General features: G+C 41.2%; 1 protein-coding gene across 1 annotated transcript in view; it reads left to right on the top strand.

Moving 5' to 3' along the window:
* Window positions 1-2,231: 2,231 nt before the first annotated feature.
* LOC306851551 (kin of IRRE-like protein 1) overlaps window positions 2,232-16,023 on the top strand; it is a 44,350-nt gene continuing 30,558 nt past the window's right edge. The window contains exon 1 of the mRNA XM_079387863.1: window positions 2,232-2,868. Within this exon, the coding sequence (XP_079243989.1) occupies window positions 2,829-2,868 (40 nt within the window). The 5' untranslated portion in view covers window positions 2,232-2,828. The remainder of the gene's footprint in view (window positions 2,869-16,023) is intronic.

Genomic DNA, 16,023 nt, shown 5'->3' on the forward strand with positions numbered 1-16,023 from the left:
TTCACCTCATGCTTTATTTATGACTTTCTTTACAATTACCATGCAAACGACATCTTAACTGTCTCCTTCTCCCCCCTACACAGAACAGTTTAGTAAATATCAAACTGTATTCATTATTAATAAATCTACAGTCTAAAAACCCCTCCTATAAGTACATTAATTATTTAAGTATTCATAGGCCTAGGGTGGTTTATAGCACCCTCAATGTGAGGTTACAAAATAAATTAGTGTATATTCCAGTTAGCGGCCTACTAAGGAGATACATCAACCTCGAATGCTCTCAACCAATGAAAGTAGCTGTTAATTTACACGTCTGGCTCACACCCTGTCAAGACTTGGTAAACTTCACGCAGTAGTTGTTGGTATTTACTTTGCTCTCCCAGCAGGTGTGAGCCCCTGTTGTTTTGAGATCATCTATTGCCCCTTTACTCAACTTCGTTTCTTTCAACTCACAGGAATCCCATCATCTGCGCCTCCAGCAAGCTGTTTCTCTCATCAGCATGTGTTTGTGAGCGGCAGTCTCACATTTGATCCCCCCACCTACAATAAATCTTAACGGGGTGGAGACATGGTGGAGACAGCTCTCCTCTCTTTGACTCTATTTCTAAAAGATCCCTGTGTGTTTTTTCATGAGAAATTACAAGGTGGAATCTTAAGAGATAGCTACTTTTAAAACTGTGTACCAGCAAGTTGTTCTGCAATCTGTGCGATGCAGCGTGAAAGTTGTAAATATAAAAAAAATGCGTACCTTTTAACCAGTGTGAATCCAGTTGATTTCACTGCTATCCCAATCACACAAGAGATCTGAACGATTCGCTGTGTCCGAAACACTCATTCACATTTCAGAGTCAGCCAATACAATTTCAAAAGCATGAGTGTGAACATTTACATAATAACATGAACGTAATGTATAAAAATAGAGAGTTTTGACAGTAAATACATTGAATGAAGGGGAATTTATGTATGATATTCACTACCTTGAATTGAACGAATGAAAATGAGTGAACGAATCGGACGCTGAACACCAACGCTGTGGCAGTAACATGTCACCTCGTTTACGTACTTTATCTAAGTTATGTATTCACATCACATAGCGAGGTACAGATTTCTCACTGTGAAACTGCCGATTATTATTGATAAATTATTTTGCAACACCACGCCCAAATGACACAAAATCGGAGTGACCAGTATTAAGGCCTGTTCACACCAAGCACGATAACGATAAAGATAACTATAAAGATACCGATATTAGGGTCCACACCAGCGAACGATATCGTCTGTTTATTCTAAGCGCATGTGCGTCTGCAGCACATTATAGCAGGATGGATTCTGATTGGCTGTCAGAGTTTTTATCGTTCGTCAGGAAGTGATTCCAACAATATCGTTTCTCTGTGCCTTTATCGTTACAGTTGTGGTGTGGACGTTGCTATTCTTTAACACTGAGAACGATTTATAGAACTAAATATTTATTGTTATCGTGCTTGGTGTGAACGGGGCTTTAGGCTACAATATTACTCTGACATATAGCTAATAGCTTACATGTTCTGAGCCAATAGTGAAGTTACTCATGTCAGACTGTATTTCAAGGTCATTTTTTGTTTGTTTGTTTGTAAAGATACAAAGAAAAACAAAACACATGGGTTCTTTCTCCTGCAGTTTATTTGGGTATGCTGCTGACTCCTGTGTTTAACCAACCACTGTAACAAACAGCACATTAATAGTTTTGATTTGAGACCATTCGAACCAGCACTTGAAGGCATGGTTACATCTGTTTTACCTTGGAAAATAATATTAACCTTATTTTGTAACTATGCTCATTTTGCCAGCTTTGCCAATTAATAGTTTGATGATATATATATATATAGCCTATATATATATATATATTTGCTTATAATTATCTATTTAGTTCTTTTTTTTTAATCTTGAAAATCTATCTTCCATGCTGTGCATATCAAACATACATTGATAAATAACATTAACTGATATCAATGTAATCACATTGCATGTATAGTCAAAGAAATCCCATTAAGATCATCTGTTCGGTAGACTCTGTTTGCTCCGGGACACACCTGTTTACTTTCCCCAACAGTTTATTCATTCACAGGCGCGCATAACCAAGCACCCCCTGTTGTTTAAGGACCAAACACCCCCAACTGCTATCACCCCACCCCCCTCTATAGTTTAAACCTTTAACCAATCGCAGGACCCGAGGGGCAGTCCCTGTGGACTGAGAATTACTTCATTCTCAAACTCGATGTTCCCCAGTGAAAAAAGCGCCTATTTTATTCATCGAGCCAATCTCCAGTCAGTTGTAGCTACGACAATCAGCGCGGATCTTGCCGCTGCATTACAAGAGAGTGAGGAGCAAACAGAGCAGTACGGAGGGAACTGTGCGCAAGAGGAGGCGTTTATGTGCGCTATAGAGCTTGTGGTGCTGAAACGCGCTCAGTTGCACCGGCAAGATAATTTTTCTATTACCCATATACGGAGGATTTACTCCAAGAACTTGGATTGATTCAAGACCTGTGCATTGAAGCAACTTGATCTGAACAAAATTTTGTTGGGAAATATTAAATGAACACGGGAACGATCGAGAGAAAGTTAAAAACTCTAAAGAGACAACCAGCATTGATGCTTAGGACTGTGTTCAGATGGCAGTAGAGACTTCCAGCTCTCAGAGCTGAGGCTAACATAATCTGCTGTGTTTTTAATTTTTTACCAAATTCAAGAGGTGAGCGAGGACCAGCTTCCACATTCAGTCCAGCCGGAGCTTTCGTGCGCACACTTTCAGTCTGGACTGCAGGACAAGTGTTGAAGACTCCGGGAAGATGTTAACGTTTTACATCGCATTGTGCCTTTTAGGAACAGGTAAGACGTTTTGTTTTAGTTCAGTAACTATTCTAAGGATAGAATCGGATGTTTGTGTACTACTTAGCGCTGCGTCAACCTAACCATAACGCGATTAACGATCGTTCAGCGCGCTCCGTTTTGAAGTTAATGCAGTGTTTTTTTAGGTGTGGCATAATTGCATTTTGTGACATATGAGGTCCTCGTGAGACCCAGTCGATATATTGGGCGAGTGGCACTGCGCCAAATGCAAACAAGGCTAATTTGGGAATGAAACTTTTCCAATACAGTCGTGTACTCCAGCATAATGTATCTTATGTTGATGTACTGCTGCTCACTGGACCCCTACAGAAAAGAACTGTGGCAGTGCCGAGGTACAGTGATGGTGCCATATCGTAGCTACATAACACATAATACTGAAATGTGTGTATTTGCATATTTCTGCAAGGTGAAATGATGGCACATGTCCGATACATGAGTGCCATAGTTTTTTTTTTTTTTTTTTTTTTTGCATTTGGTGCATTTATTTTTGTAAACTCCAGTTATAAATCCTTTTGTGTGGATATGAAGAAATACTCTGGCACACGGAAAACTTGACCGCTTAAATATGGTGTGTGTCTGTATGCGTTAAGGATTGAATAGATGTGCTTTGGGAACTTTTGTTGTTGTTTGATGCAATCGCGAGAGCATCAGTACATGGAACAAGTGGCTGCGTTTCTGACTGATCATGCATTATATGCATACTGGACTGGAGGCTATAGCCAAATGTACATGACAGACTTGAGGATGTTATCCAGTGCCCCATTTCATCTAGATCATCCAGACAGCAGACTTAGAAAGAGAAAAGTTGAATCAAGTGTGATAATGGCCATCAGTGTGTTAAACGTGCACGGAGGTCTAGTGCATAAGAGATGTGCTGACCACAGTCTCCAAAACAGAAGAAACACCTCTTAATAATTTCACAGCCAACGCCATCAGGAGGGCACAATCTCCTCTCTCAAAAAGAATAATTTAACAGCATTAAATAAATATAAATGGTGCCGGGCACAGGTGCGAAATTTCTCGATACAGTCTAAGGGGAGCCGGGAATGCGCGCGATCTGAAAGATTATGCTCGTCTCAGTGTTGATTTATTCATTATTTTGTACTTTATGTAGTAGTGGCCGCGGGCATCTCTCGCTATCCTGATATGTTGCGAGCTATCGCTTGCTGCACTCAGTGCGCTGCCTCTTTGTTTCTGACAGAGACCAGCAGCGCTGCAGAAGGGTTGGGAGCGGGGAACTGTTTCCACTCTTTAAAAAGACCGAAATCGAATGATTTTTTATGGATTTAGAGGATCCCATTGAGGATTCTCGAACATGCCCCCCCCAATGCAGTCCGATTCCTAACAGAACAAATGAATCTTATGAGCAGGTTCTTTATAGTTAATCAAAATCAGTGCTAGCGGATATCGAATCAATCTGGCTAAACTCTTATTGTCAATACTACTTGTTATGTCCTACTCAAAATGAAGCAATAACTGTTATTGTGTTATGTTCAGACTCAGCTTCTGCAAATCAGTGTACGTTGTAAATAAGTTGTAAAGATTTAAGACGTCTGTCACACAAATCATTAAATGCATTTTTTTGATTACCGTTTATGAGTTATTAAATTAATTCTGTTCAAATCTGGAAGTATCTCATTATTTGGCAGTGCATTAAGATTAACATTTCCCTCCAAATTTGTATTTCCTAGAAAGTATGTACTGTAAATGTACTGTAGCCTAGCTATTCTCATCACTACTGCAGAATGACATTGTGCAAAGTGACGTGTGTAAACTTGTTGTTGCACAACACGCAACATGAAAACATAAAGAAAACATGTCTCTCTTTGCACAATCTATGAGGATTGTTTTCTACAGTGTTGAATTTAAAAGCTCAAGTACTCTTTGAACACTACTAAGTAGTTGTCGGGCACCGTATCCAAATTTGCGCTGTTTATTTCACACCAAAGGCGGCGCTACAGCCTGGCCTATTTTTACCATGCGTCTGTTGTTTCCACGCCTTTTAACAAATATTTTATGCATTGGGTGTATTATTAACGCCGGCTTTGATTCAGCTCTAGATAAAGGCTTCAAAATCCCCCGGCCCCCTCAGATCCAAAAGTGTTTCTTCTTCCAATTAACGGCATAACCGCAAGCGAGGCAAAGCGCTTTCGGTCGGCGCTCCAGTAAACGAATTAAAAACAAATGTTTATTGGCGGTTAAGCTGCGCTTTCTGTCTGTCTCTTTGATAAATGAGGCCGCCGTATTGACACGGATGGAGGTGGTAATTAAATTTAAATGTTGAATCGAAATGCCTAGCACCATCACAAACTTAGAGAGAAAATATAGGCGGAAATGTTAATAAAATGCCTGCCTGTTCCCAAATAGGTTCCAAATTTGTAATAATCATAGCATAAAAGTAGAGTATGCTTCATTTAAGCACAATAACAGAGGTTTATCTGAGGAATTTTCCTTTATAACAGCGATTTGTTGACTATTGGCTTTTATGTGGACTTTCTAGCGTATTTCAGGGGAAAATATTTGTTGACTACTGAGCTTTTCATGTGGACTTTGTAACTTATTTAGGGGTAAAATATGACCCTGGCTACACTCTAGATGTTTTTCTCATTATTAAGTGGGTGTGTCAGTAAGACAGAAGGAGGGGGGAGAGGGAAGAATAGGATGTAGCAGAGCAATTCTTTGACAGACTGGTGGCAGCTGCTTTGGGAGGAGCAGAGAGGCTCCCGGACGGCCTGAACCACTCATCTCACCTGACATCTATACAAGCAGCATGCCACCCTCTGAAAAACCACCACCAGCTCACATCTGACTCACCAGCTCCCTCTCTGAATAATGGTTCATAGATTGATAGTGCAGAGGGAGAGAGAGAAAGATTGTCCTGGTTCACATAAACACACATGGTTCCTTACACACTCACCCAGACATATACACACCCGAACGTAGGTGCAAACACACATCTCCTTTATCTCTTGGTCTCCCTCTTGTTTGTCTTCTCTGTCTGTCCTTCTCTCACTCTCTCTCTTGCATACACACACACACACACACACACAATTTCAGAGTGTCTGACAAGTCGAAGGCTCAGAACTAGTAGCAAAGAGCAGGGTTTGAAGCAGAGAACATGACAGTCTCGAAGAGACCAGCCCCTAGTGCCAGATATTCATGTGCATGCCCTTACCAAAGCTCCGCCGCTTCTTTCTCCCAGCCATAATTTGCTTTCTCGGAATGTCCCTCAGTCTCCCAGTGGTATTCTGTTGCACTGCGCCATCGATATTCCAAGTAATCGCCAGCACTGTGCTTTTTTTTAAACCTTTGGCATGGGGTTGGCAAGTCCCATAAGGCAGCGTTCAAAGAAAGCGTATTAAGATCATAAGACTTTCGCCTACTGCTTCCTTCCTCTCTAGTCCTTTCGCCTTGTAATGAGCAAAAGAAATACATAACTGACTATCCCTTTGTGCAGTTTTTCTTAACTATTTTTATCATTTCGTTTCCTAATGCGCACTTTCGTTCACATACTTACTTTCTTTCATGCTTTGCAGTGTTGAGCATCAGTATCAGCAAGGTGGACGATTTAATAGATTGACTTAGTATGCAACAAGACATTAAATATAATAGTTGTGTAACATCCTGCCTTCTAAGATTTCTACAAAAATCAACATATATTATGCATTTTTGCTGTCTGTGGTAACCCACAGTCTATGTAAATATCCATTTGTTTTAACATATGATTCTGTCTCTATATAATTAATAATTACTGATTAAGTACTTTCTTAGTTATGTCTAAGGCTGACTCAAATTTGTTCTAGACCATTAGGCATCATAATGGTGGTTGTGAAGCTTGTCTGAAACCAGTTTCTTTAGTTGGTGCCTTCAACTGCTGTCTGTTAAGTAATTGACTAACTGGGCAGCAAGGCTGCTGGCTTCGGTTTCAGACTCAGCCACACACATGTAAACACTCCAACAAACAGCTTTGCGGAACTGCAGACTTGATGTCTTAGCTGGCTCCATTAGAGGGACAGATAGTTTGACCCACACACAGGCCTCCCATTAGTGGTGAGGACTACTGGGCGCTGAGATTGAGTGAGGTTGTATGGTGGTATTTCTGGCCATGTGGCTCTCTGGGTTTGTTTTAGGAGCTTTCTGTATTATGCATGAGCTGAATGTCTTAGGAGACCGTATTAGGATTGAAAATGACTGTTTTTATGTATGTGTGTGTATTGTTAATAGGATTAATGCAAAGGTGTGTAATATGACGTTGTGTGTCCACTGTAATGATCGGAAAAGAAGACCATAAAATGTTGATATAATACAGAGAATTAGTGTCTCTTACTTCACTTGCTTCCTCTTTTCTGTGGAAGCCCGTTTCTGATTCAATGTAAGATAAAGTTTAAAATAATAGATAGTCACTTTGTGAGATACAAAGTCACAATTATAAGAAATAATGTGACAACTCAGGCAGAAATGGGCTTCCATATTTCACCTGTTTTTCCTTATTGAAAAGGAGTAGAAAAGTTGGAAGCGAGCAAGTTCAGTGATGAGTGTGTGTGCGTTTGAGATCGAGAGAGTTAGTGTATGACACACGATTCACAATAGCGCCGATGCAGCAGATTCTGACTGGTGCAGGAAGACTGCTGCATTATTTAGGAGATGCTCGTATGGCATAGATATGGATGAGTTTTGGCCTGCTTTGATTCGCTTGCACTCTGCAGACCGGAGCGAGATGGACTGGCTGCGAGCGCTTGAGTGCTCTGGGCTCTTTTACAGGGAGAGGTTGGCGCTTGGAGACAAATTCAACATAAAGGTCAGTTTTGTTTACAGCAGAGAGCAAATCGCACGTTTTTCTCCCCAGACAACATTCTAGTGGACGAATTTTATATGTGTTGCTGGGATGGATGTTGAGAATGACATTCAAGTTTGTGAATAGGACTAAGGGGATCAGGATAATGTTATATCTTCTCTGTACAGTAAAAAAAAGGAAAACCCTCATTGCAGGTAAACAAAAAATATGTACGTTCTAATACATCCTGTGGAGAAAATTCCACAAATTATCATTTTCCATATTTCCCGCAGCCGCATTTGCCTGTCATAACGTTCAAACCGTGCTCCAGATGACACATACAGCTGTTAGGTTAGGGGGGTCTTGAAACAATGGCTCTCTCTGTTTTCTGCCCGAGACATGCTACACACAGCCGTATTGTCTAATTATCTTTCACAGACATAAGACAGCGACCCTGGGGTCTCACCCACGTTTTCCACAGCTTTCCACCCCCCCCCAACAGACAGGCAAATATTGAGGAGAATTAGTGGAATAGAGAAAGCAAATGAGAAGGTTTTGGAGGGAAAGGCTGTAATCAGCTTGCCCATGCAGGAGCACACAGATAAAGAACTTGGCATTGCGTTCAGGGGGGCTTTTGTTATCAGCTGTCAGTGTCTCCAGCTCGCATGCCTAATGGCAGAGCCCAGAGGAGAGGTGGCCAGTTGTTCCTCACTCTGGGACAAGGCCATCTCTTCCATCTCCATTGTTTTTTCAGCCCCTCTCTTCCTCTCGCCTCGTCTCCGTCCACCCACATCCTCACCTCATTTTCCTTGGGCGGAAAGACGAGCGAGTGTACAAAGAGGAATTGTGCTGACTTCTTCCTCTGGAGGAGAAAATTAAAAAGAGGGCAATGATGTCATCGGAGGTCTTCAGTTACATTAAAACAGACAGTTTGTTTTCCAAGGCCGAGAGTGACTCTTAGAGCGGAATTTTGTCTTCTGTATCCACATCCCTTGGGATTCCTGTCAACAATGTTGTTGTTTTCCAGGGGAATGTGTTTATTCTGATGATGGGATACAGTAGGCAGTAGGGTCAGATAATCACAGATATTTGCATACAGTGGAAAAAAAGAGGGTGTTTACTGCCGACGTTACTCCCTGATCACAAAGGGGTGAGGCTCAGCAGCCTGAGTTAATTTGGAGAAAATTATTAAAACAATGCCTAAGGAAAGAGACACCATTTCGAACACTCATTTTCTATTTTTAGAAGCACTTTGCTTGCATTTTTTCTCCCAAAATACAAAAAGTGTCACACATTACAGGGGGAAATGCATCACAATTTCGTACGAGCAGGAGCAAGGAAGTGTTTTGACACATTTGCGTGTAGAATGAACTGGGATTTGGTAGAGCACACATCAGCTCCTATTTTACTATCACCTCCAGTCCTCCAAGACAAAATTTCATATCTCCTGCTGTGACACAGAAAGCAACAGTAAATTGAAATTTATCTTCCATGTTGCTGCAATATCTGGGCTCATATTATTCTCTCGGGCCGAGATCCCTAAGCCCGGTCTTAAAGATGGCCCTGATAAGCGAGGATGTTTTCTGTGGTGGAAAAGAATCCAATTCTGCTATGAAAACTGTTCATTAATTTTATCTGTCTGTTTATTTATTGAATATTATATTTTTTGTGTGTGTGTTTCCTTTTGGGGAAAAATGCTGTACTGCAAATCATTGAGCGAGATTCAACATTATTTTCCTTTATTATCTGTTGTGGGGTTCTGTTGTACTTATGGATTCATGCATACATTCATTGATGAGTCATGGATGTTCGGATGGAAGGACAGCTAGAAGTAATTGATTGTTTCTCTCACATACACACACAGTTGAAGGGTGTGCCAGAGGGGCAGTTGAGATGAGTGTCTCGTGGTTAAAGCTGCATGCCCTTTGTAGGGTGATTAGTCAAAGCCTGAGTGCTTAATTAACGATTACTCCATCACAGAAGACATTGTGTGCCTGAGAGAGACAGAAAAGCTCTCAAGAAAGCCACAGTCTGTAATATTGTGTGCGATGCTTTAGGATCAAACAGTGGTTTCAAAGTCATTTTAGGTTTCGACACAGTCACATTATGCAGGCCAGTTTTTATTTGTTAAACATTTTTGAGCTCATATATTCCATAAGAAAGGTTCTGCCACTTTTAGATGTGTGCAGTAAAGCTTTTCTGTTAGTTTATCTGCCATGTTTTACCTACAAACAGAATATTATGGAGTATTTCATACTGATATAGTAATTATAGTAATATAGTCTTTGACATCCACGCACTAGGACACTGATTTAAGTTCCGCTAACGCTGTCTAGATTCAGTATCAGCAAAGGATCTTATACCTGCTTCCATGAGATAGCATCATATTAAATGACAGATCTCAGCACAGCACAGCCCTACTTGAGCCTTTGGCATAAAGACAGGAAGACCCTCATTATCAGCTATTTGTTAGCTCATTCTCTCACTCTCTCTCTCTTTCTCTCTGTCTTTCTGTCTCTCTCTCGTTCTCTGTCGTACACACACTCACATCCCAACCAAATAGTTCTTCTTCTCTGGAAACCCCAGTGGAATGTGCACACAAATATTGTGATTGTGAGCTCGACCGTTAACCATAATACTCCACACCGGAGAGAAGACCTTACTCAACCTCCCCCACCACACCAGGGTTGAAAGGCATCTATGTTTAGTTTTCAGACAGCTGGGTAAGAAATTGAGAAAAGCATGAATGTCTTTCCTTTTCTCTCCCCACCATCTTTCTTCTTCTTGATTGCTGGGATATTACGGCATGGCTTTGAACGCCACAGTGGGAGGTCGAGGGAGAAGCTGGCCAATTTGCTATCAAGTGAGGGGTGTCAGTCAAGGCGCGTCAAACAAGCTTTCCGCCGTCACTCATGTGTCCAAACATGGTAATTTTATCGAGTGATCCAAAGTTTTCTGAAACAAGCCAGTGCCTTTGGAAAATAGAAAGGGCGATCAAATGATTTAGAAGGTAGAAAGCATGGCAGTGAAGAAAGTGAGAGAACCATTTAGCCAAGGTGCGGAAGGCTCAGGAGTCCATGTGGCTTGACAAAGTGGTGTGCCAAGGCAGAAAGGGAAGAGAGGAAAAGAGGGGGGTCAAACAGATTAACTTCCAGCATCTTAGCTCTGAAGGTAATTGATACCCCTGTACTGGTGTGAAGGAACCCCTTCATCTGTTCTCCCAGTTTAAAAGTAGGAAACACAGTAACAAAGACATACCAGATGAAAAGTGACTGTCTGACACAGGAGACTGGATAGGGCATTTGGAGACACCTGGGGCAATGATGAAGTCGTAACAAAGCAGACAAGTTTTGAATGCACAGGTTGGCTGGAGCTGGGTGGATGAAAGGGAAAGCAGGGGGGGGGGGGGGGGGGGGGGGTTAGTAGTGTTGATGGGTTGAATTTGATACACAGCCTCTTTCAGACAATGAGGTAATGTCAGGCAGTGCCCCTGGACCTTCCTGATTGATGCATTCCAGCCGCTCTACTGCTGTGGGAGGGCTGTAACGGATTACAGCACCGAACCCTGCACAGAGAAAGACAGAGAAACCTCTAATGGTCTGTGACTATTGTCTGGGTGAGGCGTCCAAACCCTGCAGTTCTCTGCGGAGTTGAAGAGGAAGTTCACACACACACAGGGACAGGTACACGATACACACTGAAAAGAGCTTCCTCAGCGTTGTTGCACAGGATATTGGCTGTTTACTTTTGAAATTCTCTCCCTGGTTCTGGCTTGCTGTAAACACTGGTGTGGGGTGCTTGTCAGTCACAGATAAGGACAGAGATAAATAGGAGAGGGAGGGAGTGAGATTCGAAGACAAAGAGAACAAAAAACAAAGAGAGACAAAGGGAAAGAGAAGTTGCTTGCTAAACATAATGTCTCTAGGAGTGAATAATGAGTCTGTATGGACAGATGAAGTCTAAAAAAGTAATCCAATGCTTACATTAGCTGAGCTTTTTAGAACTTTACCAAGCCACCTCACAAAGTGACACTTTTTATGCAGTTGCATGCATAAATATGCCTATTATGCAGATTAGAATGGAATAGGCTTCACAGTCCCACAATACTTCACTCTGCTCGGCTGAAAAGATCTGCTTAGGCTAGCATGAGTTTCTGTGATGGTGGTATATATAGCCATGCTGTTCACCAGCAACATTTGGCTAGTGGTACTGATAGACTAACATGATCTAAAATATATCACGCTAAGCAGCTTTGCTTACGAGGTATCCATTATGCAGTGTGATCTAAAGCATTATTTGTACCTTGTGTTGTCATCATTTTTTCAGAGAAGAACATTTCCTTGCCATCCTTATTTTGTGTTACCTGTATAAATGAAAAAGCATAATAGGACAAATACATAAATAAGAAAAGCCATCAAGCAGGCAAGGAAGTGTGGGCTGGCTCATGTGTGGAGGATAGAATGAGAAAACAGGAATAAAAGGTCTGATGCTAATGCAAACTGCTTGGTACTTTACCTCAAGCCACTTGTTTTTGCTTTCTTCTCGAATGGATTGTGTATGTTACTGAGGTGTGACAAAAACAGCCTCACCAGTATGCTGAGAAAAAGATGCATTGGTATTGGAGGACACAGCGGGTCTTCCAGCTCTGGGCTCCAGGCTGGCTTTGTACGCAGCAGGCTGCTTGGTTTCAAGCATTCCCAAACAGGGCCACCTCAGAGCAGGTGAGAGAATGAGGAGCGTGCTCCTGCTTGGAACCGCACTTCTCTGGGTTCTTCTTCGAGATATTCTCCTGCCTGAAGATATGGGTTCAGCTTTCTCTATGAGCTGCATCCCATTGTGAGATTTTGTCATGATTTATGAAGCACTCTAGAAAATAGCACAAATGTGAAAGGTTGTCATATGATACTGACATCTCGCTTCCAAAGTCAATGTTTTGCTGAGTTTTGGTGGAGCTGCAGCTTTGAGAAAGCTTGTTTAGATATGAAGGGATTTCACAGGCAGAGGAATTTGTGGGAGCTTTTTTAAGGGAGTATTTCCTTTTGAGCTTTGTACTACTAGCATGGCCAAATAAAGCAAAAAAAAAAAGTTATTTTAAAAAAGTATTTAAACCGCAAAATAATGAAGACATCACTGTTCAATAAGTAGTTCAATTTATTAGATACATTAATCAAAATAAACTTTTTTTCATTACACTAACTGTCAGCTGTTTATGGCTGTATCAGTTTGGCACATTAATATAGATTGTGTAATGTAGTCTAATTGACCCTTCGCTAAATCCAGCCTTGAAAACATACTGACCAATTATACCTAAGTAAGTTGCCATACACCTTTTTGTCTTAAAGGCTTGTGCTTTTTTCTAATGGAAGTTTATAGAGAATAGGCATGTTTTGGATGGTTTTGAGCTCAATATTACAAAAAATCATTAAATGTTCTTGCTGGGTCACTTCTAGATCCACAAGATACCCAGAAAGTATATGGTACCATATAACCACAGAAAAAAGGGGTAGTTTGTCTGTGTCCAATTTTTTTAATTAATCTGGAGAAGTACACGTAGATTATCAATAAGAACATTGCTATTTGCTCCAAGGTGATCTTGTAATTCTTTGTAATTTGAGCTTCTTTAAAGTAAAAAAAAAAATTTTTTGCAATGTTATAGTTCTTAAAATCTGTTAATGAAGTAAAAAATGTATCACTTTATGAGCATGTATACTGCAAATCCATAAGTTCACAGAATTTTCCAATTTGTTCCTATGTGATGTTCTACAAATTTGTGCAAGTTAGCAGCAGTAATCAAGATGGCCATAGTTTAATGAAGGGTCAGTTAGATTTTGGAATCTTAACTATTTATTTTATAAAAAAGTTTAACAATCTTGACAGTATTCTGAATAATGTGTACATTTATTAAGTGTAGAAACTAGTGCAGGGGTGTGTCTGATGTCTCACTTTTTCACTCAGCTTGTTGAGAGGAGGTGATGGATAGGCTTCTAATGGACCCCCTCAATCACAAGCTACTTAAGCAGGCTGATCAGTAACAGAGAGCACAGAGGCCAAACCAAGCCCCCTTTCAACAGAGCCACAGGGAGGTTACGCGATCATCCATGCTAGTGATTAGCCCTGTAACAGTCCTTACGCTGCAAGCTTTCGCTTGTTTAACAGGCATCTGAGAAATCTATGGTCCAAACTCACCGTGATAGTGTCTTGAATTGTCAGCCAGAACCTTAAAAGGCTCTGTTAAAGCTGAGTCTTTTGTCCCAGTGTGATGCTGTAGCTTGGTGTGAAACCTCTTTTGTTTTGCTAATGTTATTAATGGGCTCACTTAAGTGTAAAAGCAAAGCAGATTCAACTCGGTAGGGAAAAAAGAAAGGGTGTTTTTTCTTTTTATATTCAATTTATATTGCACAAAGGTGTTTGTACTGTGGGTATGTCAGTGTGAAGGTGTGAAGTGTACTTATTTGTCGGTGGAAGCTTCCTGAGAGTCTGTTGCCATCACTGATTTTTATAAAACACCAGAGTTTAAAGTGGGACAAACTCATTAGCCAAGTTCCTTAGAGCCAAGCAAAGAATTCACAAATATTAGTAGAAGGTAGGGTCTCTACTCTCAAAAAAACCTCTCCAGCTCTCCCAGTTGTCTCCGTCTCTCCATGTGATTCAGTGTATCCAGTTAACAAGTGCCAGCTTCATCGAATACCCATAACAAAAGTCAGTGTGTGTGTTTTCACACCAATTAACAGCTCTCTTTTGGTGCCTGCTGAGGTGATGATGGCCTGTCTCTGGCCAGGCGCATGGTGTTTGTGTGTATTTGGATTTTTTTTAGAGGCACTGAGAGAAAGCTTTTTCTATGTTCATTAGTTGGCAGCATAATTAGTAGTTGTAGAACCTTGATGGTCTGATAGAGTGGGAGCCAACGTGTCCAAAGAGCGTCTCTCAGTTTTCGTATAGAGTTCTCTCAGTCTTCGCAAATCTACCATTGGCTGACTTGCTCTCTCTCAAATTAACAGCCTACTTTGTGCCGTTCACAATCTGCCCCTTAAGAGGTAAAAACTCCTCCATTGGCCAGGAGTTGAGTGGTCATTAATATCAGGCTGGTCCTCATTGGCACAAATGGCAATGCTGGAGAAAAATGATTCTGTCCAGCCTTCTTCTTTTCTTTCCCTCTCTCCCTCACACTATCTTTCTTTTGGCTCTCGGAGCCAAACCAGCATCCCCTCCTCTCTTGCACTCTCAATCTAGATAATTCAATCTGTCCAATATCAAATAATCGCCTCCATTTTTTCAGCCCATTTTAACCTTATCACTGGCGCTGCCTCCTCAGGGGACCAAGTCTTGTTTCACCTTGTTAAGAGAGAGAGAGGGGGAGCCCAAGAGCGATAACCTGGGATCGGGGTGAAACAAGGCGGGTGACGAATAGTTCTCTAAGGAGCGGGGAGTGAAGACTGCTTGTTGTTCTCACAATGTGAACGAGTGGGCAAACAGGCTAAGGAGCTTTTTTGTCTGAAAAAGAAAAGGTGGATAGGAGAAGCAAGGGTCATGCAAAAAGAAAAAGTGTAAAATGTGAAGCATAAGAAATGTGCTCTACAGGATTGTGAACACTGGAGCCCCTCTGCGTCCCATAGTCCTTTTAATACTCTCTCTTGGCACTTAATTAAAATCCAATAAGGTTCTCGCCTGGTGGCCATTGTTCCCAACCTTTGTTTACCTTCTCTAGGAGCATCGCTAGCAGCTTAATCTTGCAAAAAAGTGGGGTTGATAGGTCAAGACCAAACTCTAGTTGCCACCCTCAGTGAGAAAGGGTTGGGGGAACTCTTTTCCCTCATCTTTCTGTTCTTTGTGTTGTGTCTCTCTCTCTCTCCTTTTCTTTTCCTCATTTCCCCAGGAACCTAATCCTTAAGCTTGATTGTTCTAAGCTGATTTCAAGCTTGCCCCTGGGAGGAGATGGGCTTTTGGATTTGGTTTTAATTAAGATTTAAAGGAAGCCTCCCTCAAGAAGGAAGACTGAGTGGTTTCTCCGGATGGAGGGATGAGAGTGGACAAGAGGAGGTGGAACAGATTGCCCGGCAAAAAAAAAAAAAAAAACAGAGAGGGAAGTTATTTATTAAGGAAGATGGAAAGATATTTTTCAAATATAGAATTTTATGTCTGTTGAATTATAATATGTTATGTAGAGGATGTATTCATTCACACTTGCAGATCAGATTTTTTCCCCTTTTCTCTTTACTTTTATTTCTGTTGGGGTGACACCCTTTCGTTCTCCTTCTTATTCTCCCTACAAGAACTACTGGAGTGGAAAAGCTAAATGGTACAATCCTTTTTTTCCCTCCCAAATATTGGAATCTATAGAGATTGATTTGGGCTTCCTAAGA

Source organism: Barbus barbus, assembly GCF_936440315.1.
Source record: "Barbus barbus genome assembly, chromosome: 31".
NCBI classification, from domain to species: domain Eukaryota; kingdom Metazoa; phylum Chordata; class Actinopteri; order Cypriniformes; family Cyprinidae; genus Barbus; species Barbus barbus.